Consider the following 26,093-nt stretch of genomic DNA (forward strand, 5'->3'; position numbering starts at 1 on the left):
TGTGGGTGAGAGTTGGGTGTTCATGCTCTCTACAGCACATGCAGACCATGTTGTGCTACAGCTTGATGTGCTGATGAAGAATAGCAGCCCTGCTTCTATGAGGATGGTCCCCTGCCCCAGAAGCAACATTTTAATGGCAAACATTTTAATGGCAAGTAGCAACAACTTGTATGAGTAAAACATTTGCTTCTAATGACTTCTTATGTCTTCAAGGAGATAAACATCTGCAAAAATTTAAAGATTTTTCTCCCATAAAAGTAAATTCTTAAATGTAGTCTCCTAATTTCACATTTAAACTTCTGTCTTTTATTCAGATGTGGCAAGGACCCAACTACTTCTATATTCTCCATTTTTTCTGTTCAGCTGCAATCTGTATCAATAAAGTCTGGACTGCATTTGTAAAGTTTGATTCTTCCCCCCTAAGAATGGCTTATGTTCCTCAAAATAGAAGACCACAAAGATTTAAAAGTATGGACATTGCCTTCTAAACTGGAGATGGGGGATGAATAAGGAGAAAATTAAAGATGAATACTAGTTATATTGAGATAAAGGTTTTATGTCTTTTTTTTCCCCACAACGCTGTGAATGACTCAGCTGTTTCCTTCTTGAGTTACAGAATAATACTGTTGCTTTAACATTGATTAGGTAGTAGTATACAACTTGCTTTGTTTAGCCACGTTGAGTATGCGAATGTGTTCATGGAAAACAAACCACTCCCACAAACTAAATATACATTTGTAGGGTTGATGTTATCTTATGCTTCATAAACAACGTACCAAGCTAACAAGCACTGACAAGACAAAACAATCGTCCATAAAAATGTCTGGCCTGGGAAAACTGCTTCTGAATTTAAAAGCTACTAATTGTCACAGCACTGGACACAGATTTTCTGAAGAAGCACTAGTTGCACTTTCAGAACCACCATTAAGCACCGATGTTAATGACTCAATTTTTCAAGACAGTGCAATTCCATGTAAGCACCTGCAAAAATGCTGAGCTCTGTCAAAAAGCAGGAGATGCTAGCTGTTGGGTAACTGTTGAAAGGCTGGCTGTGGTTTAAAACATAAGCAGAGGTCATAGAAAAATGCAGTCCAATTTATGGCTGTTAAGCATCTGGAATGGTGGCCCTTTACATGAACATTAGTATGTTTGCATCCAGAATCTTTCTCTCCTCAGAGACATTTTGTAGGTGCAATGATGGGTGTGTATTGAATAAACGAAAGCAGCCTGACTTGTTTGTAGATGCCTTGTCAGATTTTTTTCCTCAACTGTTTGTGTTTTTCATTCTTTCAAACTGCAAATTTTTAACATGAGAGAGCTCTGATATATGTATGTTGAGTCACATATTCACTCATCCCATATTCACTGACCCACACAATTTTGTTCCCTTAAGCCACTTATTGTAGTACTTAATGGAGACTTCTACACAGCAACTGCACTCCAAGCTAGCAAAAGTTTCAGGTGCTGGACTATATCATGATACCATAGCGTAAGTGCCTCCCTGCTGATGTAGTTTAAAGCAGGGTTTTCTCTAACACAGAGAGAACTTTGTTTCAGAGCCCTCTCCCAGTCACTCCAGTAGATATTTAGCATGGTAGTGTAAGCCTACAGGATGCCTGAGACAGAGCTAGAGCTACTGTATAAACAATAGTAACAGTAATGCTATATGTTAGATATAACACCTGGTACTATAGCAGGCCTATTCCCATTTTGTACATGCAGCCCAACCAGGCTGCTGTAATCTGAGAAGAAACATCTGGTTCATAAGCCTTTTTTTTTTTTTTTTCCCCATAAACTGGAAAAATAAAATAAAATAAAATCCAACCTCCAAAATCCCACCCCTTCAAGAGCACAAGGAAATGTCCAATAATTATCTGTCTTTTTTAAAATTAGCAAATTATCACTTGGTTGGGATTAAGCTCATTTCAAACCTGTTCTTCAGGAAATGCCACTATTAAATTCCAAGCAATTCTTCAGGCAAACCCACTTAACATGCAATAATAGAAAAATACATTTGTTCCAGGTGCTTTCTTGGCAGAACCTGACATTTGAATCTGTTTGTTCCACTGTCTCCCAAACCTCTTTCAGATTTTGTTAATCTATAATCATCCAGGTTGTCCAGTCCCTTTCTCATGCAAGAGGTGACTAGGGAGGGAAGCAGTTTTAATGAAAGGAGCATGGATCAGAACCACAAAATTAATCCAGATATGGCCTTTGTTTTCATATTTTGCAGTTGACCCACATGTATTGTAAAGCTAAAAACATACTTAGTCTCCAATATTCTGCATGTTTTTCATGGAATTTATTCTTTTGCTGTTTATTTTACTTGCTAATTAACTAACATTGTGCAAGGGATTGTATAAAGCACAAAGAACATGCTATTTTCTTCTAAGGTCTTGCAGTCTAAGTAGGCAGGCAAAGAGCAAAAAACAAATGCTGCAGCCCAGAAGATGCTGCAAATTATGGCCACAGTTTTGAAAGTAACTTAGACTTCTGTGTATTTAAAAAACAAACAAACAAAACAAAATAGAAAATAACAAAACTAAAAAAAGCACCTGTATTGTATTTGGAGATGTAAGGTTACAGTGAGTTGCTGAAAATTAGATGCATACAAGAAATCTCAAGCTTGACCGTTAAAGACAATTGCACTCCAAGTGTCTGATCATTTTTAAAAGCTTAATACTGGAATTTTTTATTGTTTAGTACATTTCTTTAGCTTTGTTTGCACCCCTCCCCCTCCCCCCCCCTTTTTTTTTGGACTTATGAGTTTGAAGAGGGCTTAGTCAAGTGCCAGAGTCCATCAAAAAGGGACTTATTAAAGAACACGAGAGCAAACCAAAGGAGAGACTTAGAGAGGAGAATAACATGATTTAATCAGTCATGGGCCTAGGATTTTACACATGGCTAATAGTTCAGATCTCAAAGGATGAGCCACAGGCCTTGTCCCTTATCTGCTATGTATTTTATTCTTTCTCTAAATTCATTTACCACTTAATCACTTCAGTGCAACCTCTTTTTCCAGGTTACATTTGTATCAGATTAGGATATATGCTTCATAGTCATAGCAGATTTTTATTAATAATGAACTTTCCAGAACTGAATTCAAGGCAACAAGGTAATTGTATCTGTAAAGAAAATGCAGTGCATCTTCCTTCTGTTTTTCATTTAATTAATTTGTATGGTAGACAAAATCTTTTCCATGAAAAAAAAAAAAAAACCCAAAAAAAAAAACACAAAACAAACCAAAAAACCTCTTTCCATTGTTGTGCATGACTAACACAGGCAAAGCTTTGCTCTACAAAAGCAGCAATAATAGAAATCATTATTCATGCTTTCAATCCTGAGAGCACTATACAAACATACCACATCTAATTCTTTACAATGAAGATATGACTCCTGTTCTGCATGAGAACCAAAAAACTACTGGATTTAAGATAGCATAAGGGAACAATGTAGAAGAAAGGACATTTTTAATCACATTTTTTCTTTGCTAGTTTAAAAAATCTTTTCAGCTCCAAAAAACAAATGAACATTTAAGGAGTGATCTATCTCACATAGAGCTCTAAATTCCCTCATCTGTAATAAGCTGTTGTACTGTTCACCCTGGTCTTCCAGAGACAGGCCTCTCAAACTCTCAAATCAAAGAAACAAGCATTCTGACAGCAAATTTTCAGACCTCCATCCTGTGCAACATGTTTTACAAAAGCTATTTTGCAGTTTAAGTGGTAACTGTTCCATACTTTGAAAAAAAAACTGCAATCGTTATGCTTGAAAAGTGATTTACTGCTTCACAGAACAGTTCTCTCCTTAATCCTTTACAAGGAAACATGTTTTTAGGGCTAAAGCTACTTAGAAATGTATTATGTACACTCACAGTTCATCTATCTACAGACAAGCCAGGTATTATTCTTCACAGTAGAAAAAACCCAGACTTTAAACCTAGATTCCTAAATAAAATACTCATATTTGACTGCCTGTAGTAATTATTTTCTTTCTTGAAGGGCTGACCAGGCAGCAGTAACTACTGACTTTTTAAAAGCTCTGGCCTTCTTCATTTAGTAACCCTGATATAAAATTAGAAAGCTAACTTCAGATACCCGGGTTGGAAAAAGTTGATGGCCTGTAAATGTGGTTACATGGCAGACAGTGCAATTAAAGTTCCAGGGAAATATTTGGTACTTTATACATACATCTATCTGTCTATCTTGTTATGCAGACACACCCATACATCCCTGACTACTCCCTTCAACATGAAACTAGCACCAGGACCATGAAATACATCTGTATTCACTTAACTTTGTCCCATTCTTTCTGAATGAAGTTAGATACCTAAGCATACTTCTTGTCTATCTACATGCCTTGAAACTGGAAAATCAATGATATGTAATCCTATTTAGCCCATCCCTGGTTACCTCACTGAGAAGCTCTCCACCCATCTTGGCACTATTTTTTCAAGACAGGAAGCACAAATTTGTGACCACACAGTGTAAAGGTGGTACCCCAACAAAGCCACAAACACTCTAAATTTAAGTCTGCCATAAAAGCTTTGAAAATGATGACACAGAAAGAAGGAGAAACTATGGGGAATGGAACACCTTAATTTTGCAAAACCACAATGATCCACCCAGCACTTTTAGAGCTTTGAGCTCTGAGGCATGAATTAACCACAGGCAGAGTGTTTAACCTACTGAACACAGGCACTCATTCTTTGTAACTTTGCAGATGCTGAAAAAGGGGTGAACATGTCTTACAAATATAAAATGGGCTCTCAACAAGTCTATGTCCATTAAAAAAAAAAAACAAAAAAACACTCACAGGCCAATAACCAAGGCACCTGCTTCAGCATATGCCTATATGCCTGGGATTCCCAAAGGTGAACAGATGACCCCTCGATCTCAAATGCAAAATTCAAGATACCTGACTTAGCCCAGAGCACCTTTGTTCTGCAAAAAAAGTGCTCTGTATTACTTCATCTTGTGCTTGGGTCCCCCCAAAAGAGGGATTTAAAAGAAGCAGCCAGTGTGAAAATCTTGTCCTGGAGTTTGTGATTTCAAAACTCTTGTGGGTTGGTCATGTTCCACAAAAAGGTGCTGACATTGTATTTAACTATGACTGTAATTAAATCCATTTATTGCATCATATGTTATTCATTTGTATTCATTACTCAATTTTTTTTATTAATTAAGTGTTCTTTCGATTTCTCTTCCACTTGAATAACACTATTTAAAGGACAAGCAAGTGGTATGAGGTGCCTTCTGAAACATTATACTAACCAGAGCTGGTGGTGAGTAGAGAACTGTTATGTACATTAAGCAAAGCTCTTCCCTGAAATACAGAAATGCTGACTAGTGTTTCCTCTGAAAATATGTTTTGGAGGAAACTTCATGTGCTTGTGAATGTGAATATCAAATTAAACTGAAAATAAAACCTTACTCTCTGGACTCTACTTCCCCTCAATTAGTCATAGACTAATCACTGCTTTCTTTGGGAACAACAGTGTTTCAGGTTTTAGTGGTAGTTTTTTTTTTTTTTTTTTTAAGATGTGTTCAAAAGGGTGAAATTGTAGGAGATGGAATACAGGAGTAGAGGAAATTCAAATGGAAACAAAATATGTGGTACAGCCAAGGCACAGTCTACAGCTATTTGCAGGTTACTGCACTTGCTCTTACAGTCAGACTATGCCAAGGAACCTGAGGCATGTCTTTGGTGAAAAATGCTGTTTGGTGTTGTATGAAGTATTGAAAAAAAATCTCAGCCTAGGATTGTTCTAAAATTTGTTACAAACAGCAGTTTTGTGTCCCTGGCAAGTCTGAATCCCAAAATTTGAGGTGATTTCAGTAGCACCCACCATGAACAGCTTCTGACTAGGATGTAGAGCTGCCTTCCACCCCACAAAAGAGCAGTAGGCTCTTCCAGGGATGCATCTTCAATGCAACTTGGAGCCAGAGCACTGATCTTATCTTTCCATGTGCTGCACCCTCTGCCCCTGGCAAACTTTGCTTCCTATTGGGCATAGTTCAGCTGCCACAACTCCACAGTACCTCCACTGTTGAGCTTTTCTTTCCCTGCCCTCACCCCAGCAACAGCTCAGAGATGTCTTGGTCCCCACCCTGCAAGGGAGGACTCCAATATGTTGTGTGAACGAGGCTCTGCTGTGTGAGTCAGCTGCTGAAGATGATTACAGTGCTGGCTGTGCCTGGGGATGCTGGCATCTAACAGTGAGGTAAGAGAAGGAAGACAACAAAGCAGAGCAGCTACACCCATGACACCCAGCCACAGGGAGGGAAAGAGGAGGAGGCACTGTGCAGCACAGGTGCAAAGAATGGCTTTGCGCACCTGCATGCATGAAGCAGGAGCCAGACACATGAATCTGGCCTGGCTTGCTATTGAACATGACGGGTCAGGCAGCAGAGAAATTCCAATACATGTTGAACAGGTGCACCAGGTGCCTGAAAAGCAAATGATAATTTTTAAAAGTTTTTTTTTTTTTTTTTCCCTTTATTTTTTTTTCTTTCAGTGAGAATCAGTTCTATTCCTCCTGATATGTCCAATTTTGTTTTCAACACTGTTTGCTTTATAGAGACACTGAACCTACAAGCAAACTGAGAAACCTGACCATACAGAAAACAAAACACTAGTAGGCATCACAGAAAAAGAATTTGAGGATTTCATTCCTTCTCTCTATCTGCTCAAAACTTTTCCTTCAACAATTGTTACCTTTCTACTGAAATAAGCAAGAAAAGCTCTAGTCCAAAAGTCTAAAAGTAATTCCTGTGTGTACATGCATGTGCAAACAAACATTTTAAAAAGAATGACTTCCAGAAATTCTGTTTATTATTGGCATGTGATGTTACTCCATCTGTCACTCTGACAACAGAAGCAGGAACTCTAATCCATTACAATCTGAAGAAATACCAATTTACTCAAATTACTTTAAATGATCAGTAATAGACCATTCTTCATGCAAATGATATTGGGGGTGGGGGTGGGAGGAAGGAAGGGCACAACACCTACCATTCAGTAGTCAAGAAGGATAAAGGAATCTTGTGGTTGCAATCAGCCTACTACACTTACAGGACCTGCCAAGCTGTAGAGGAGAAACTAAGAAACTGAGCCCAACTCTGCAAGAACCAAAGATAAGCTTCTGAAAAGATAAAAAGGAGCACGGACAGGGCTCCCACTGTGAAGACAGTCTCTGCTTTAGGTAATAAAGAGAGATGATGGTGGCTTGTTTTGTTCATATTCAGATTTGGGACACTATTTTTTGTTTAAGATATTTTGCTTCCCCAGGAGCGTCTTGTGACAGGAGCAGGTTTGTACTCCACAGGGATACCACAGAAAGGTGATCTATCAGAAGTGCTTCTCTTGGTCCTGAAGGCTTTCCAAAGGAGTGTCCGTCTGCTCTGTCTTGAAGACTGACTTTACAGGATGAGGGAAGAAGGAGCTGCAGGTGCCCAGCCTTAAAAGGAGATTTCCAGTATGGAAATGTTGGGAATGGCCTGACTTTGCTGGTTGCTAAATGAAGGGGAATATACAGATAGGCAGGCACAGTCACATAGATGTTCTTAAGGAAACCTTTACATACCCCCTTCTTTCTTCTAAAAACGCATTTCCACTCTTCACTTTTCAATTATGGAAAAGTTCTCACTTCTATGACCTCAATAAAGAATTATATTCTGAGACCAAAATGCTGACTCCTCTGTGGTGGCCAGGGGTAGCTGAATCTCATGCATCATCCTGGGGATGGCCTCTTTTTCCTCTGTGCTCTTTCTAAAGGCAGGGTATACCATTAAGAGGCATGTCTGCAGACATAAGGGCAATAATCTGACTGGAGCCAGTCAGTCCATGACCTTAAGTGCACCCTTTCAAAACCATACCTCAAGCCTTGCCCTCTTTCTTACTTCTCCCTCTGCAGAACAAATCACACCACTTCACTTTCATAACTGTGTGAGGCTACTTGCCTTCTTTGGCTATGGTGCTGTCAGCAGCTTTCTAGAGAATGGAGTTAGATGTTGTGGGAAAACTTTATGACAAAAACCTTTCTTCTGGCTTTTCTTTTAGCATTACCTTGAGTGCCTGTCTTTGCTTTTCACATTTCCCTTTCGTAGTTTGACAGCATGTCTGAATGAGTTTGGATGGAGTTTATCAAGAACGGCATTATGACTAACATATTTTCATGGATCACAGAACAATTTACATCAATCCAGCTAATTAGCTCTTTTCCCTGGTACTTTTTTTACATGAAGTATTTATTCAGTTTTCTTATCTACTGGAATTCATGATGTGCAGACAAAGATATACCACAAAGAGACGTATTATGAAAACCACACACCATGGATATTTATTTGTTTAAAAACAAATTCAAAATTAATTTCTCCTAAGGGATAAAAGGCAGAGAGAGAAAACTGGAATAAGATAAAGAAAAGGCAGACTGAAAGACAGAACAATGCTTTAACCAACATCTGGATCCGGCATCTCACTCTACAGATGCAGTTTGCTGAATTCTTGTTTACATTACTGGTGTTTTAGACTGACTGCTGTCCTGGCAGATGCTACCTGCCTAATTGGATACATTTACCTGGCAAGTAAATCCCTATCAGCCCTTAAAGCACTGGGCAATTGCTGGAGCTGCACTGTGCTCTGTACCAGTCCCTCCAGGTTGCTGGCAGTGGACAGTGAGCCACAGCCATACCTTGTGGCAGGACTGGGGAGCTGGAAGGCTACCTAGCTCATCCCTGGCCCAAGGCAGGTCAGCTGCATCCTTCTTCCTGGTAAATATTTATCAAGCCCATACTTAAAGATCTCTACAACCTTCCAGGGGATCTAGTCCAAGGCTTCATTTTCTCTGTTATTACAAAGTGAATACTATTTTAGCTGCATATTACTTGCTCCTGTTTATCTTATCTAGCATGTAAATGGAGAACACAGGATCCTGCTATTTTTTCCTTTTGGATGTCTTTTATATACTTATGGTGTCATGCTTGTCCCTCAGTCTTCCCCTTTGCACACTAAATTATCAAAGATGAGTCCATATTGTTTTGTAGGCCATTGTAGTGGGTTTACGTAGCAAGGTTTTGGTAGCAGGGGGCCATAGGGGTGGCTTCTGTGAGAAGGATCTAGAAACTGCCCCATGTTTGGTAAGGGCCCCATTGTTGACCCAAGCCGAGCCAATAAGCGATGTTGTTTTGCACCTCTGTGAGAGCATATTTAAGACAGGGAAAAAACCGCTGCACAACACAGCAGCTGGGAGAGTGAGAGGAGTGAGGAATGGCCTTGCAAGCACCAAGGTCAGCGAAGAAGGAGGGGGAGAGGTGCTCCAGGCGCTGGAGCAGAAGTCCCCTGCGGCCTGTGATGAGGACCATGATGAAGCAGGATGTCCCCCTGCAGCCCATGGAGTACCATGGTGGAGCAGGGTTCCATGCTGCAGCCCGTGGAGGAGACCACGGTGGAGCAGGTTGCCCTGCACCAACGGAGGCTGCCACCTGTGGAAGACCCCTGCTGGAGCAGATTCCAGGCCGGACCTGTAGCCCGTGGAGAGGAGACCACGCAGGAGCAGGTGACCTGGCAGGAGCTGCTGCCCATGGGGGACCCAGGTTGGAGCAATTTGCTCCTGAGGGATGGAGCCCGTGGTACGGACCCATATCTGGAGCAGTTCTGGAAGAGCTGCTGCCTGTGGGAAGCCCATGCCGGATCAGTTCATCAAGGACTGCATCCCGTGGGTGGGACCCCACAGCACAGGGGACGAGAGTGACCGAGAAGGAGCGGCAGAGAAGCACTGTAGACTGACCGTAACCCCCGTTCCCCTGCGCTGCTCGAGGGAAGGAGGTGGAAGAGGGTGGATGGGGGGGGAAGGTGCTTTTGGTTTCTTTCCTTTGTTTCTCACTTCTCTAGCTTGTTAGTAATAAGCAATAAATCTTACTATCTCCCTATGCCGAGTCTGTTTGGCCCGTTACAATAATTACTGCGTGATTTTCTCATCCTTATCTCAACCTTTGAGCCCTTTTCACATATTTTCTCCCTGTTCCTCTTTGAGGAGGGGGAGTGAGAGAGCAGCTGTGGTGGAGCTTGGCTGCCCACTCGAGCGGAACCATGACAGCCATTTCTCTGAGACCTTTAATCATTCCCTCTGACCCACTCTGCTTTCACTAATACTGAAAACTCTAGATGCTGAAAACTTCAATATCTAGAACAACAATCAAATCCTGACCTAAGAATTTTAGAAGGCTAGAAAAAAAAATAGAGTGGAAGAAGTGAAAAGCACAATATTGCTGACTTCATGTTCAGCCTGGATCCAGTATATCACTTGCAAACATTTCTCTGCAGAATTGCTGTCCTTTTAATACATGCCCATTCCCATGCCTGCAGCTGATTACTGCTTTCTAAGTGTAGTTTCTGGCATTTTTTGTTGAAATGCATCCTGTTTTTTCAACTCATTTCTCTAACTTATCAAGATCAATTTGAATTCCAGTCTTTCAGAACACTCAAAATCCTTCCCAAATTGTCATTAGCAAATTCATAGAACATATTCTCCTTCTCCATCACCAAGATCATTAATGCAAATATTGCACATTATAAGACCTCTATGGAGCTCCCACTGGATACAAATTATCACCTACATCGCCAGCTACCCCATACTGGATGCCTCCAGGCCATATTTCCTTTCCCACATTTATGAAACAACCTGCAGGACAGAGGCAAAAGACCTTACTTATCCCATACTTGCCCTCCAGGTACCAAATGTTGCAGCTTGCATTAGGCCTGATGAGTTAAAACCTAGGACTGAAAAATACTACTGCCTGCTGTCACTGCTTTCAGATGCTGCCCTTTGAGGAGCTCAGCCAAACCAGAAAAGCACTGCAAAGCAAATTTGAGAAGGAATATATGAAATCAAGGCAGTTTCTACCTTTATTCTGATTTTGGATTGCATGGAAGGGACCAGAATTCTGCCCTCAGCAGGCAGCTGTGCGCATTTCCTATTGTTATTGGTGGGAATATTTCAGGGATCAATTTGGACATGTGTACATGTTTTCTTTCTCTTGATCTCTATGATTTAGAGAACTGATACAATCCTGAAAAACTCATTACCCAGCAGCTGGAGCCATTGAGCTCCAATTGCTGTGGAACAAGGATGCTTCTTGTCGCCGGTTGGGCCTTATGTGGTCCTTCATCTATCACAGTTGCAATTTGAAATTGCATTACAAATTGAAAAAAATACCGTCCTTAAGAAACTCTTTGCATTAAAATACTGTAAACATTTTATTTAGATTTTCTTCAGTGGTATATGTTTTACTTTTCAGTACAGACAAGACTTCTACTGATTTCATAAGAGGTTTTGCCAGAGAAAGGACTAATACCATATCCAGACCTTGTAAATAAGAACCTATTATTTTTCTCTGTCCCTGGCTTGCCATTTATCTCAGTGGAATTCCCACCTGCTTCTTCCAGGTGTTGCCAACACAGATTCATAGGAGCTCTATTAACTTTTAAAGTGCCAGTTAACATCATTCTAAAAAGCTGCTTGTTTTCATCTTAATGCCATCAGTTGAAAAAGAAGCAGCACTCTTCTTTTCAGCAGCTCATTAAATTTTATTAAAATACCTGTGTGCAAAATAGGTAAATTAACTCCACAAATCCTCTGTGACAGTGTCCATCTTAACAGCCTTTTTTTTTTTTTTTTTTTTTCCCCCTTATTCTTCTTTTCTTTTAGTAGTGAGCTACCAGGCTGGTGCGAATGGATACATAAGTGCCTCTCTTTCTCCTTTTTTTTTTTTTTCTTCTCCCTGCTTCGTTTAATTTGAGACTTTACTAATTCGTGCAAAAGAGATTCAGTTCTTCACTCCCTAAATCAGTGTGACTCTACTGATGTTTTCTCTTTGTGGTGGTTTTACCGTGCTGGGCAGCTAAACCCCACAACCGCTCTCTCACTCCCCCTCCTTTAGATGAGGAGGGGGAGAAGTAAAGCAAAGAACAACTCACGGGTTGAGATAAGGATAATTTAATTAAAGGGAAATAATTATAATAATTAAATAAAGACTACTATGAACTAAACAATTTAACTAAGGGGAAATAAAAAGGGAAAGGGGAAAAAAGGGAGGAAAACAAACAAACAAAATAAATGAAGGCTATATGGAAGTGCAGAGGAAAGAAATTACTCTCTACTTCCCACAAATGAGCGATGATTGACCACGTCCTTGAAGCAAGGCCTCAACGCACACAGCCGGTGTTCCAGAGGAGGACCAACGTCTTCTCAACGAGAGCCCACCCCTCCCCTCTTTTTCCTGTTTCCACCTTTTATTGCTCAGTGTGACACCACATGGTATGGAATATCCCTTTGATTGGTTTAGGTCAGCTGCCCTAGTGATGTTTCTCTCCTCACTTTTTTTGCCCACCCCCTAGGAGGGTTAGAGAAAGGCCCAATGCTGTGCCACTGCTGCTCAGCAGTAGACACAACACTGGTGTGATAACACTGCTGTTCCAGCTACAAGTACAGAGTACGGCACTGTATGGGCTGCTGCCGGGAAAGTTAACATTCCAGCCAGACCCAGTACACTCTTACAATAGCTCAAACAGAGCAAAATCAAAGCCCCAAACTTAACTATTTTTAGGCTAAGTATTTCACTTTTTTTTTTTTCATTTTTTTTTCTTCTATTTTTTCTTACATATAGATTCTTGCATATGTTTCAGCTAGTAGAACCTTCACAAAAGCAGCTTGTGTGCCTCTAGCTTGCAAAGAAAAATAAGAACCACTGATTCTCAGAGCAGCAGTTCTGATAAGAGTAGCCGATTAACTGAAATACAGATGGAATAAAAGACTACCATCTGCCTTCCTGTTTTAATTTTTGTGGTCAATTCTGAGAGCCTATATCTCTCATTTATGCATATAAACACATATGAATCATAGCTGCAGGGTGTACATGAGCATTATTAATTTGATAAAACAAAACAAAACATGAAAAGAAAAATAATTCCTTCTGTTATTTTTAAAGGGACCTTTATCTTTTGTTTGAACTTCAAACAGAGCTAATGCCAAGTAACCCAGTCTTAATTTACCATGAAAGGCACTAATATCCAGTCCTTCACAAAATCATCCACAATCAGCTGAGATTTTTTTTTCGTTCTTTGCTACATTCAAGTATGCTTTTCCATCAATTATTCATTCTGTGCCCCCCACATCCACTGCCTTTCCTTGTTATCTCTGGAAGGAATCAAGATGAAAAACATAATTGCCACAAATTGGTTAATTTATAACTGTCATTCTATTCTGTGACTCCATTGAGCAAAAAGGAGTCACTCATCACTGAATTACTCAGACCATTCATAATTTCTCAAATATTATTACTACCTAGCACTTGATTACTTAATTTTCAGGCTTACAGGAAAGGAGTGTAAATACTGGGGAGTGAGAGGGGCACCTGGTTTTAGTCCCAGCATGAGTGTCAGTGTCATGACAGAAAATCTCCTGGATCCTGTGACTTGGTCATGATATTGCCCAGCATCCCACTTGCATTGGTGCTGCATCCAGCTCCTCCACCAGCTCTTGCCTGGTCTAGGGACTTTCCTCCAGGAAAAGGTGTCAGTTTAGGGAAATGGATCTCCGCCATGTAGATGCTTGTATCCATAATTGCATTGTGACAGGTCTGCTTGGTCTGCTTTTATTCCTCTCACTGTCTATGCTTTGGCATAACTGCATAGCTACTTGCTAGATAAAGACAAGAGGACATCTTGTTGTGAAAATTATTGTTTCCTTTGTGAAGAAACATGGTGGCACAGAATGGAATAACATAAAGAATACCCTATATAATATTTCACTTTTATGGAAACAGACTTTTTTTTTTTTTTTTTTTTTTTTTTTAATGCCTAGAGGTTTAGGTGACTAGGAGGTTTTGGCCAGAACTTAACATTTGTCTTGAATTGTATATATATATAAATATATGCATAGAAGCAACAACAACATCAAAATGTGTATATTTATGTAATTTTAGGTCTAGGAAGAAATTTGACATAAAACTAAGGAAACCTTGTCAATTGTGCTGATCCCCTGGCAGAGGAGAAAAAGACCACAACTGACAGCAACACTTTGCAAGCTCCTTCTGAAAGAGTACCAAGCAAAGCAGAAACTGAGGATAAGTAAGTAATCTGGGGCTGGATAAAATAACAAGTACTTTATGGATAAGCCCTAAGCTCATTTGAAGGAATGAACATCTCTCCTACTACAAAGTGCAACAGTCCATTATTGTTTTTCATCTTTATCTCCCCAATGCAACTAAGATTATAGACTAAACTGCACAGTCTTTCCTTAGATGGCAAATTAAGCACCTCATGTTTCAAGCTATTCTCTGTGTTGTGTCCAGCTCAGAAAGATTTTTCCTCATAGCTTCTGTTGGTGGGTGGGTATAATCTAGTAAGAAGATGAGAAAAAAGAGGCTCAGGCTTGCCATGCTGTTTAAACTTCAAGTGTAATTGTATCTGGTTGCTGAGATGCATGTAGCTTTTTTAAAACTGTAAATAGAGACTGGCTGCTCAAACAGTAGCTGCAGAAGCCTGCTGACAATTTTTTTCTGGTGACAGCAGCTAATTTCAAAGAAGATTAGTCACTGCTATTGAGAATATTCATTGAGAACTCATTCTTTCTGCTTGCAGGTTACAAAGGTTTACTGACAGTCCTGCTAACCTAAACAAATTGGGGTTCTTTTAAACCAGCCAGTTGTAGCAGTTTCTTAAAGTGTTCTGGACCCAATTTACCACCAACTTCTTTTAGCTGCAACAAGCTGCAGAAAGGCATACAATTCATTTAAGACTGATTTTAGCCAAACAAACAAACAAACATCATACTCTAACTGGGATTTCCATTCAGTTTTAATTAGGCTGCATAAAAATGTCTCTAAACATATTTAACTTGTATCCAGTGGCATAATGTTCAAGGCTTAAAATTTTAATTTATGGGTTTGGGTGGGTGCCTGATACTTCTAATGTTTAATGAATCTGTCCTCACTTGGCAATTTGCCATTAGTGATCATAGGGTTTGTGCATGCCCCTAGGTATTTATATCTGTAAAATTGATAGTGTGTGAAATGTCGTATATTTGACAAAACATGGCTGTTTTATTTTCTTCTGAAATTACATAATTACTCCTGCAGGGCATGTGGTCAGTTGAAGATTTGCAATTTTTCATATTAAAGAGTTCTATATATTATTTCTGACAAGCAATGTTTTATTTTTGTGAAAGATTCAGAGTCTGTTTAGTTAGTGGTTGTATTTTGTTTAAGTCTTGCACTGGAAGCTCTCTGAGGCAGGGGCTATCTTTATGTTGTAACACAATTGAAACAGTAACTTAAAAAAAAAATGCAAAAATGAGATTTTCCATTAATTGTGCAGACAGTTTGCTAAAAATACATAGAGAAATTAAAGCAAAGTGGCACAGAAGCTGGTAAGAGTAAACACATGAAATAATCTCAGTCTAAGTCCAAAATGAAAGGAATAAGAGGCAAAAAACAGCTTAGAGATGTTAACAAACAAACAAAAAAAATCTCTTTGTTATCCAAGCTTTTAAAATATATATATATATTTTTCTTACCGATACTATTAATGACACATTTATGTAAAATTGTTACTCATTTGACAGTAACTACTTAAAAACAGAAGTAACTACTTAAAATCACAGTAGCACTGTCAAGTCTAGCAGATCCAAGAATTATTCTTATTTATTCAGGTTAAACTGTCACCCCCTTACTATCTAAAACAGGAAAGTTATTGCCAGTATTTAAAGTTACGTGTTTTTTTTTTGTTTGTTTTTGTTTTTGTTTTTGTTTTTGTTTTTGTTTTTGTTTTTTTTTGTTTGTTTTTTTTTTTTTTTTTTTTTTTTTTGAATTTAACAAGTCAATGCGCCTATGTCTACTAGGAGAACCTGGAGCACCATGTAAGAGTCTCATTTTTTGAAATGTTGATGTTCACATTCCTACCAGTTCTTACCAGCTGCTGAATAACTAATACCAACTGTTGATTTTTCCATTGATTCCTAATCATATGATCCACCTAGAGTGTAGTGCCTCCAAAGCCACTTGGCAATTGGGCCTTTTTACATATTTTTTCAGTGGTCAGGTCAAAACGCAGGAAGCTACTAGAGAGTAGCTTGAACTGGGTACACAAGCAGGTAAGTGCTTCCTCTTGGAATTATTGGTGTCTGGTGCCACTGTTTTCTAGATAGTTTTCAGTGTGAACTTTCTCAAATGAAACCTCCTTCCAAAGCCAGGCTATGTACAGAAGCTGGCAGAGTCCTTGCAGATGACTCAGGACTGAGCACACAACTGTGTATATCACGTCTATACAAACGAGCTTCAGCTACTTGCTAGCTAACCAACCCGCCAGCGTCCATCTTGACTGTATTTCCCAAAGAAGAGAAAAACTTAGAGGGCAGGATCTTCACATCTGTTTCACCCCGAAACAAGTACATTAGTACAATTGCCAGAGCACCACAACTTCGGTGTGTAAACCCTGTGCGTTGAGCCATGGCCCCAGCTCACTTCCCGTGTGGCTCTGGCTCACCAGCATGCAGTGCCTGACCCCTCTGCAACTGGGTGATGGCTGTGTGTCTCTTCTGGGACAGGATTAGGCAACCACAGGTGGCACCACCTGCTGCAAAGCTCTCTGCCTGGGTTTACTCCGCTAATGATTCCTAGACGTTTAAGAGTTCAGTTGCTGAAGGGGAAGTGCCTGAGGGGACAATGGGCTCGTTGTAGCTGTTCAGCAGTATCACAGACGTTGTATCATCACATTGACTGGCATTCGGCATAGCTTGTTGGGCTGGATGCAAATGGTGTGAGCAGTTGGCTGTGCCTCTCCAGAAAGGTGGCAGGAAGAGTTACATGTTTATGCTGATCTGTAAGACATATATGTTTTAAGAACTTCTTTCTCCTACATATTTAATCTCCATAGCTCTCATTCTCCAGGGATCCTCTATTCATCTGGCTGAAGGATGCTCAAGAGCCTAGCAATCTTTTTTAGAAGTCAGATTGAGGGAAGACTGCTGCCTGATGTGAATTTTCAGCTACAGGGACTAAGCCCACTAAGCTCACCACAAAGGTCTTAAGCCAAGGGCTGGAGACACCTGGACTAAGCACCAGTCATTTCTATTCCAATCACTCTGACTTTTAAATGGTATAATAATCAAGATTTGGATTGCTTGTTTTCCTTTGTTTCAGTGTTTTTTACAGCTGCCTGTGTGATCCAGAAAGAATTTTTGCCTCCTTTCAGCCAAAATCTGACTTTTTTTACTTTTAGTACCTGCTCCCCCCCCAAAAAAAAAACAACCAACAAATGCCACCAACCACCACCACCACCAGAAACAAACAAATGAATGGACAAACAAAAAACCTAAGCAACATTGCAAAGAATATCACAGACTTCTAGGTAGACAACAAAAAATGAATCCTTTCACATCGATTGGTATGAGCTTCCCTACCAAAACATGTTTAATTCCCTGCAACCACTAGCAACGTTCATCAGACCAGTGCTGATAACATATTTTCCTATGAGAAAAGGGCTTTTAGAGATGTTTGGTTTGATAAGATGGAGACAGACTGCAGGGACATGGTGGTTTCAGATAAAGTTTTGAAAAATCTATGTACACTTTTTGATTAACTTGCTTACTGCATGGCTTGACACCCTGTCTATCCTGTCTGTCTACAGCTGCCCTCCTCATGGCTAAATCTGCTGTATCTTTTCATAGAATCATAAAACCGGCTTGGGTTGGAAGGGACCTTAAAGATCATACTGCTGCCTCTTTTCTTGGATGTTGTTTGAAAATATCCAAATTTCCATTCAATAAAACAATAGACATTTTTTACTTTTTGTTATGATCTGCAGTAATTCCCCCCCTCCCAAATTTTTTTTTTTCTTTTTTTTTTTTTTTTTCCCATGACAGAAACCTGCAGCTTCTGCATCACTCTGCTTTTTACCTAGTTCAAAAATTTCTTTGTGTCAGCTTTTCCTTTGGTCGCACATTACAGTTTCTCCTTGGAGATTTTTGGCTTAAATTTTAACCCAAAGTTATCTGTCCCCAGGGTATTTCACTTAGCTTCAGTATTTAGTAAAGCTGAAGGTTCTCCTTGAATTCTATGGTTCAGAGAAGCTAAAATATAGATTGTGAGTTTAACAAATTTGTCATAATATCTCCACTGAAGTCAATATTTTGAATTTATTAATTTATTCTGAATAAATTTGGCCTCTTTATGTATGACTTCCTTCCTCTTGAACATACTCAAGTATTTGAGTTAGGTTTTCACTTAGACCAACACAAAGGTGATGGGCATCATTTTGTCCAATATCTATCAGGTATTTATTTAGTCTACTGTATCTGCTTTGATACCTTGCAGAACAGTGACCCGTTTTGGGCACTGGAAATAGGCTGTGGAAGTTGTATAATATTAAAAGCCCTGGAGACAGTTTGACTGCTTGAACAGGGCTTGGAGATACCGATAACAGACCCAAAAGGGGAAAATTACTGGTGTTTCTAGGCTGCTTATATTTGCTCAGGAAAAAAAAAGAATTAAAAACATCAAGTCTTTTCAGATCATAACTTAACCTAAGCTAAATAATCATGTGCAAGATGAATGTAGGAGAACAAACATATACAAACAGACATGCTTAGCATCATGGCTTGAAAGATTCCTTCAGTATGTTCACAAAAGTACATGCAGACAGAAAAACACACACTCACAGACATACTTGCATATGCACACACCTGCTTCCTCACACTCTGAGTGTCAAGCACATTTTGTGAGGTTTTACAGGTCTCAGAAAATTTTACAAAATTAAATGAGAATAATTGATATGCTCACTTTCTGAATCAACAGGCTTTCTATCCCAAGCACCTACAATGAGGAGGAGGATACGAGAAGAAAAAATTTATAGAGAAGAGGCAGTGAAGACTCCAGTACAACTACATTACTTTAAAATACTTCTGTACATATTAGACCAAAACAAACAAACAAACAATAGTAAATACACTATAATCAGGATTACTTCTTAAATTGCTAATTTAACATTAAAGCATTAAATTGCTAATTTAACAAGTTAATTGTTAAATTACTTCTAAGGAGTGATAGCATGTTTGCATCTCTCATAAACTTCTCTGACATAAAATAACTAGTGGTCCTGGAATATTTCAGTTTAGTAAAGAAGTTTCACGGCTGAGCACAGCTTGTTTTCTCCTCTTTTTTCTCTTCCCTTCCCCCCTTTCTTTTTCAGTCTGACGATAGGATAAAACCTCAGTGATTAGCTTCATTGCCAGCAACAAGCCTGATTCTTTAATGTGGCTGCTCTGCTCCTTAGCTTTGTTTTCATTATTATTTGCATTGTGCAGCAAATGACGAAGAGATAGTCAAAAGATCAAAGGTTTCCTTTGATGGTTTATATCACGGATCCCTGCTGTATTAAAAAGGATCTCAGGTCAGGACATTCTTGTTCACACGCAGATCTGAACAAGGGGCTGCACAGGGTGATCAAACTGGATGAAGGCTGAACACATCCATCAAAGGGCTGACCACATTGGCCCAAACAGAAGAGGAGGTTCTACCTCCATAACCATGACATTAACTAGTGACAGATGTCTCCCCGTGGCTGCTGCTTTGATGTGCCAGGACTAAAGAGAACCAGAGAACATGGAAAGGTTACACATTCTAGTTACTCTAGAACTGTTTTATAAAAGCATATATTATATATATATAAATGTATTTTGCAACAAGCCATTTCTACAATCAAAGGGTTTTTGTTCATTACAGAACACATGGGCCAATCTTGCATAACCAATCCATATCTGGGTCAAATTACAGTATGTGTCTCTTACATAGTGCTTTTAATACTGCAAACATTTAATAAACAATAATAAACATTGACAACAATAGAAAATAATAAACATTGCAGAGCCACTGTGAAGTAAATTCACAGAAGGGAGATATTAGAACAGAAGGCAAGGGCTAGTCTACTGAAACTGGTCTGGTTTAGCTTGTCCGTTTCCATATTTAAAACACTTGGCAGTAGGCTAAAATAATTTTGTGTGTTTGAGTTTGTAAGAGAGTGAGATCACATTTTTTATTCCAGTTAGGATCTATCAGAGTTAGAATCTATCAGCCAGGCTGCTTCTGCAGCAGGCCTGTCAAAGCCCCCTCAATAAGCATGACACTAATTTAATGACTCTCCGCACTCCTCTCCTGCTAGGTGTCTCATCAGCCTGCAGAACAGAGTGATGGCCTCTCTTCTCTGTGACTCATATGCCAGATATAGCAGCCTGCCCCGATTTAGAAACCACTGCCCAGTTGTACCTTGGTTGCAATTTCATGGAGCAGGGTGAAACTGGCCTGAACAGTGTCAAGAGGCCAAGGAAATCAGATGCAGAAGAGGTATCTACCTATGCTAGGTATGTTTGTTTCCCTACCTTGTAGCCCAGAGCAATATGACCTCCAGCACATAAATAGCATGCTGCTGGGTTTCCTGTTGCATCCATGAAGGATGCTTTCTCTTGCACTGAAGACATACTTACTCAGAGGGGCTACCCGGACAACCTACACCACTTTCTTAAGTAAGATAGAAAAAGCGACAATCAAACCCCTACTCTGTATGCCAGGCAACTTTTGTTTACATTAGGGCTTTTGCCAGGGTAAGTGCTGTCAAAAATAATCTCACACCTCTAAAGAACATTAATCTGTCATTGAAAACTTGCCCTAAATTTTACAGACCATTTCCAGCTGCCATTACATGCAGCAACAGTGTGACTGATAAACATCTCAAGTAGGATTCTGCTCTGAAAATACCATATGAAGCTAGGTTTCTAACTTGAAATAAATGTAGAATCTGCCTCCTTTGTGTTAATGAGGCTTCTTTCTCAAAGCAGTGGAGAGAAATAGCACTTCCAAAAAACAGTCCATTTTGCCTAGCCTTACATCTATGTTATAATGCTATGGAAGAAGCACTGTAGACAAATACAGCTTGGAGATTTAGACATCAAAAGTTAAGCAAGCTGAATCCCACTGTAACATGCTACAGCTTTCCACTGTGTAGCTGATGTCAGAGCTGGAATTTTGGAAGGAATCACATGATTATTTCGCATGTGATTATTTAGCACATGATTATTTAGCACATGATTATTTAGCTCACCTTTTTTTTTTAATTCTTCCAATTATTATTTTGTTTTCTATCATCTGTTCTCATCAGATCATCCTAAATTGGTTTCATCTGAAATTTGCTGGGCTGATTTCACGTTTCTGGTGCTGTGCCTGTTACAATATCTTTGAGATGGCTTCTTCAACTGTATTACATTCTGTACCTTTAAAGAAACAATAATCTCCCTCATGCTGCAGCCCTTAACATAGCAAACACAAACCTAGAGGAATGTGAAAATCAAAAAGTTTAAATGGAAAGATCATTGCTGAGTAGCTTTGTAGGAGTTTGTATAAGAAGGCATATGTTCTTAAAAATGCGGAAAACAACCTTCTTCATCTATCATCTGAACCAGCTTCTCATATCGGACAGTGAGGGACACCAGGTAGCAGACACTTTGTGATTTATGTGTGCTTATAGAGTAATGGAAAAAATCAACTCTTAATCTATAGACCTTAGCTATATGTTAACCCTTGCATTAATATCAATATCACCTAGATTAGCCCCATAGTTACTTGATTTAAGTTCCAAAAACTTGAAAGGCTTATGGATCAGATTTTATCTGTCCTCCTCCTCTCCACTGAGAAATTACCTGACATCATAACATATTTTTTTTTCCTCTCTTTTCTGAATATCAGCTATCCAGCTGCAGTAACAGAGAGTTGTTTTTCTGTCAGTTCCAGTTTTTGTCTGGTGGGAAAAGGTGATTTATTTATTTATTTATTCATTTATTTTTACTGGTGGACTTTTTTGCCTTATTTTTCAAATTGATCACTTTTTCAATGCCAGTTAGGAATCACGTTTGGGAACAGTTATTCACAGTAATGAAAGCTCATGTAACAGTTTCAGAGATGTTAGTGTGGCTATTTGTGAAGTAGAAAAGAATCACAATTTATTCTTGAAGATTTCTTGTTTTAAAAGGACTGTTTGTTATATGCTTCTTTCCTTCAATTTCTCATCTAAAATAGAAGCATGTGTTTGGTTGCTGAAGCTAGGAGAGATTTTTATATGAATATTCTTTACTTACTGACTATATACTATGAAAAGTAATAAGGCTTGTAAGCAGTATTTTGTTGCACAGTATTCTACTGAGCTGGTTTTGTTGTTGTTGTTGAACTTAGGTGCCAGAGTTACACTGCTGCTTGCAGAGAGAATGCATGGCAAAAACGTGAGGGCAAAAGCACATTTGTATATGCACAGGCTATATCCCAGCCTGTCAACGACTTGAAATAACATGCAAATAGGTGCCAATACATCTATCATTCTGTTTATTGTCTTTACTCACTTTCAGTTTGTCTTTTCATACAATTCTGGCTCTAACCAGTTGATAAACACCATTGGACTACTGGATTTTGTTTCCCACCAACATCACATCTTTATCTTTTGGAAAGGTTGATGAAATACAAACAGTATAAGAAAAACTCTACTGGCAAGGGCCTCTGTGTCTTGTTGCACCAGAGTAATGTACTATGGTTGCTTTGTATCTGTTGCATAAAGTTTGTTTGAGTGACAGTCTGACAAATGGTCTTTTTAGCACTGAAACTTAAACAAGGAGTGGATTGAGTAAAATCACAACCTGGACTGACTCAAAATGACATATCAGGACCATTTTTCAGTGGTCAGTTTCCTGATGGTTGAATTAGCTGCAGTTTTATCTTGCTCTGTATTAACTGTTTTACCTCACTTTCACTAAATTGCTTTCTTATCGTCCTAAACACTACTGAATTACTGCAAACTGCCAGAGTGGCAGAACTCTGCTATCCAGCCCATGGGTGCAATCACTGGATTTTCCTCTTTCAGTCATCCATTGTATTTTTAATCTTTTCAAGAGAAACAAGCCAACAAAAGCAGGTCTTATTCAGAATCACACAAACTGTTACATGGGGTAACAACTTCATTTTCATATGCCTGGACATGAATTTGATGGACAAATATATGCCAGACAGTCACACAACAGAGAATAACTTTGTTCAGTTTGTGGGCAGGTTTATGTGGGTTATAAAACCATATTTCTGTGCAGGCTTCTCCACTCGTTATGTAGTTGCCAAGATAGTAGTTGCCAGATGAGACTATAGGTAAGGAGATATTTTGACATGTATAGGTTGGAGGAGTTTGCAATTGCTCCAAGTGTAAGAAGTCTAACTGATGAAAGGTATGAAGAGGGCATGACAGCCTGCTCATCTCTTTCTCTGCAAGCTAGGGATGAATTTATGTCTTAATCATGTCCTATTTCAAAGGAGGTACAAGACACCTCATCAAGATCTGCCAGAATATTTTAAAAAAACAAACAAACAAACTTAGCCGAATGAGGAACACTAAGTCAGCCCCACATTTTCTAAGAAATGCAACAAAATGTCTGACTTTTGAAAGGCCTGAAATAGTTAACCTTTCATCCCTAACTTCGCAATAGAAAGCAGGGCCCTTCTGCTCAGGGAACTGAAAAACAGTATCTAAAATCTATCTTACCTTGTCAGTAACTAAGAGTCACTGTTGCAGTAACTCTGTGACCAGCACACAGGTACTGGTTTTCTGATAATCACAGACCTGTAAGAACTAAACCCATTTGCTCATGACATTCCTGGAACAGGGAAAGAGATAAAGGTGAGTCAAGACAGACTAAAAAGTATGCTCTGATCAGATTCCACTCAATGTTCCTGAGCCCATAAAATCTTCCTTCCTGAAAAACTCTGGATTTTCCCAAATTGCCCTCTTGTAATGGAAAATGTGCCAATAAAAATAATCTAAAGATAAAACTCCTTATTTTCTTTGAAAGGTGACAGATTTAAGACATATTAAGCAGTTTATGTCCCCAGCTTCAATTAATTTCACCTGGCTTTAACTTAAAAACACCTCTTCTTCTTTCCATTGTTTCAGAAGCTCAGAGCTAAGAGAAAAGCATGTGTCCACATGAAAAGATCAATTTTGCTTTAGTAAATATTGTATTGAGAACTGGCAAGAATAAGTCAGCAGGTGTGTGTGGGGATGGTTCAGAAGCAGGTTACAAGAAGCTGTTGTTACATACATGTATATAATAATAGCACAGTCCCAACAACATGAGACAACTAGATCAGCCAAGGATACAGGATTTATAGATTAGTGTGAAGTCCTTGAACTATGCTTTTCAGGTTCACTTTCCAACAATCTCATGACAGAACTGGCAGTTCTGTCATATGGTGTCCACATTTTCCCAGGATTTGAAAATACAAAGTCACCATAAAAGCTCCAGTTGTGAATGGGACAGGATGTTGTACACCCACCATTAGATAGTTATCAGTGATTGTTGGGACCAGAGAGGAAGTGGTTATTGGAAATAGGGCTGCCTGGGCTGCTGATCTCCACTTGGATTATGACACTGATGATAGGCAAAGTCTTTTTCAACAGGTTTGTGAGTCATCAGCAAACAGAAGAATTAGAACAAGATTTTGTTCTTCAGACAGGTTTGTCCCCAGAGATAGCAGAGAGTGAGACTGTTGATGCTACATAATCACCTTCTTTGTAAAATGTTACAATGCTTTTTCTTGTGCTTTTTCTACCAATACTTGGTTTTGAGCAACAGAAAATAAAATCCAAATGGTATGGCTCAACAGAGTGTTAGTGAGTTAGTTATTAAGTGACATCTATAGACATTAATATACATTCTTAGTACATGTTTCAGGTGTGCCTCTTTATACCAGTTAAAGTTGAAACTGTGCTTAAAAATGAGTCAAAGAACCTATGTATAAGCACTCAATTTATCTGCTCTGGTTCAAGTAGGAAAAGTTTGCTATCATTCCTATAGACTGTTTTCTTTCTAAATATGAGGCTTTCTGAATTGTCCCTTAAAATCTTTTGAAATAGAAAGCAAAATATTAGTATCTGCTCATTATACTGATTTTAGGAAGCAGGCAATTCACCAACTGCTTTCAGAGACATTTCTTTCAACCTCATTGTCATTTGCTGGATTCCTTCCACTGCCTCCTCCTTAAGTCCTACCTACTGTGAACCACTAATAAGCCAAGAAAATAATCATAGCTTCATATCAATTTCCTTCCATGGAAGCCACACCTCTGTTGGAGAAGCTCGTGCATGTCTCTAGTGAGGCTTGCCTTAGCACCTAAAAATCAGTGAGGGTGACAACACTGCTGCTTGCTAAGGTGACTTGAAATGAAAAATTAATGATCACACTTTGAGATGTAAATAATAACAATAATAATAACAAAAAGCATGACTATAGGCTTCACAAGTGGCAACTGTGCCAGCACACTGAGAACAATATATTCAGAAAACATTTCTGCCATACTCAGTGGGTATTAACCATGTGGTGGGGGCAAACCCACCACAGACTCACCTGATTCCCTCCCCATATTTAACGAGACAGAAGTTGAACTGGAGGCAGAACAAAGAAAAGTACTTGGTGCTTACTCTAGGTCATTTCTGAATTTACGATACGCCATACACCTTGCACACAGCAAGATAAAGAAGTGACTGCTGATAAATTCAGCAGGAATGGGAGAAATAGTGGGACTGTACAGGTTTTGGATTTCAGTGATATGAAAGGAAATTTTTAATTCTTCTCTTTTCCTTTCCCATTCTCTTTCCTTTCCCATTCTTTTCCATTCTTTGGAAAGCTGCATGCTTGAATGGTTTAGATAGGGATGAACATTAAAAACAATGAGTAATCTATACAAGTTAATCTGCCTGACTGGGAGAGCCTGTGGCTGAAGCCAGACATCTGGGCCTGTGCTAGACAGTTGGGATTTATTTCAGCTGTCTGGTCTAGAGTTGCATCAGGACCACAAAAGATTGCCTGATTTGAAGTGTGTGGACTGAAAAAGCTCCCCACATGCATGGGGCTGCAGGGATTGTGTACAGTGGTTCAAGGCACACTTGAAACAGAAACAGGTCTTCAAAATCTGTGTGGGTTATTGCAGAGAATAAGGTAGCTGGAAGGATCTTAAGAA

The 26,093-nt window shown here is 39.1% G+C and overlaps 1 protein-coding gene across 5 annotated transcripts in view; it reads right to left on the bottom strand.

Annotated features, from left to right (window-relative positions):
• The window catches only part of LOC311437337 (potassium voltage-gated channel subfamily KQT member 1-like), a 533,151-nt gene that overhangs the window by 108,169 nt on the left and 398,889 nt on the right, over positions 1–26,093 (bottom strand). Inside the window, exon 18 of one of the 5 annotated variants that reach the window (XM_084520434.1) lies at positions 6,369–6,449. The exons of the other annotated variants lie outside the window; for them this stretch is intronic. Coding sequence (XP_084376560.1) covers positions 6,384–6,449 — 66 coding nt within the window. The 3' untranslated portion in view covers positions 6,369–6,383. Of the gene's footprint in view, positions 1–6,368; positions 6,450–26,093 lie in introns of those variants that run through there. 5 annotated transcript variants of the gene reach the window in all.

This window comes from Aythya ferina, assembly GCF_964211825.1.
Source record: "Aythya ferina genome assembly, chromosome: 1".
Taxonomy (NCBI): domain Eukaryota; kingdom Metazoa; phylum Chordata; class Aves; order Anseriformes; family Anatidae; genus Aythya; species Aythya ferina.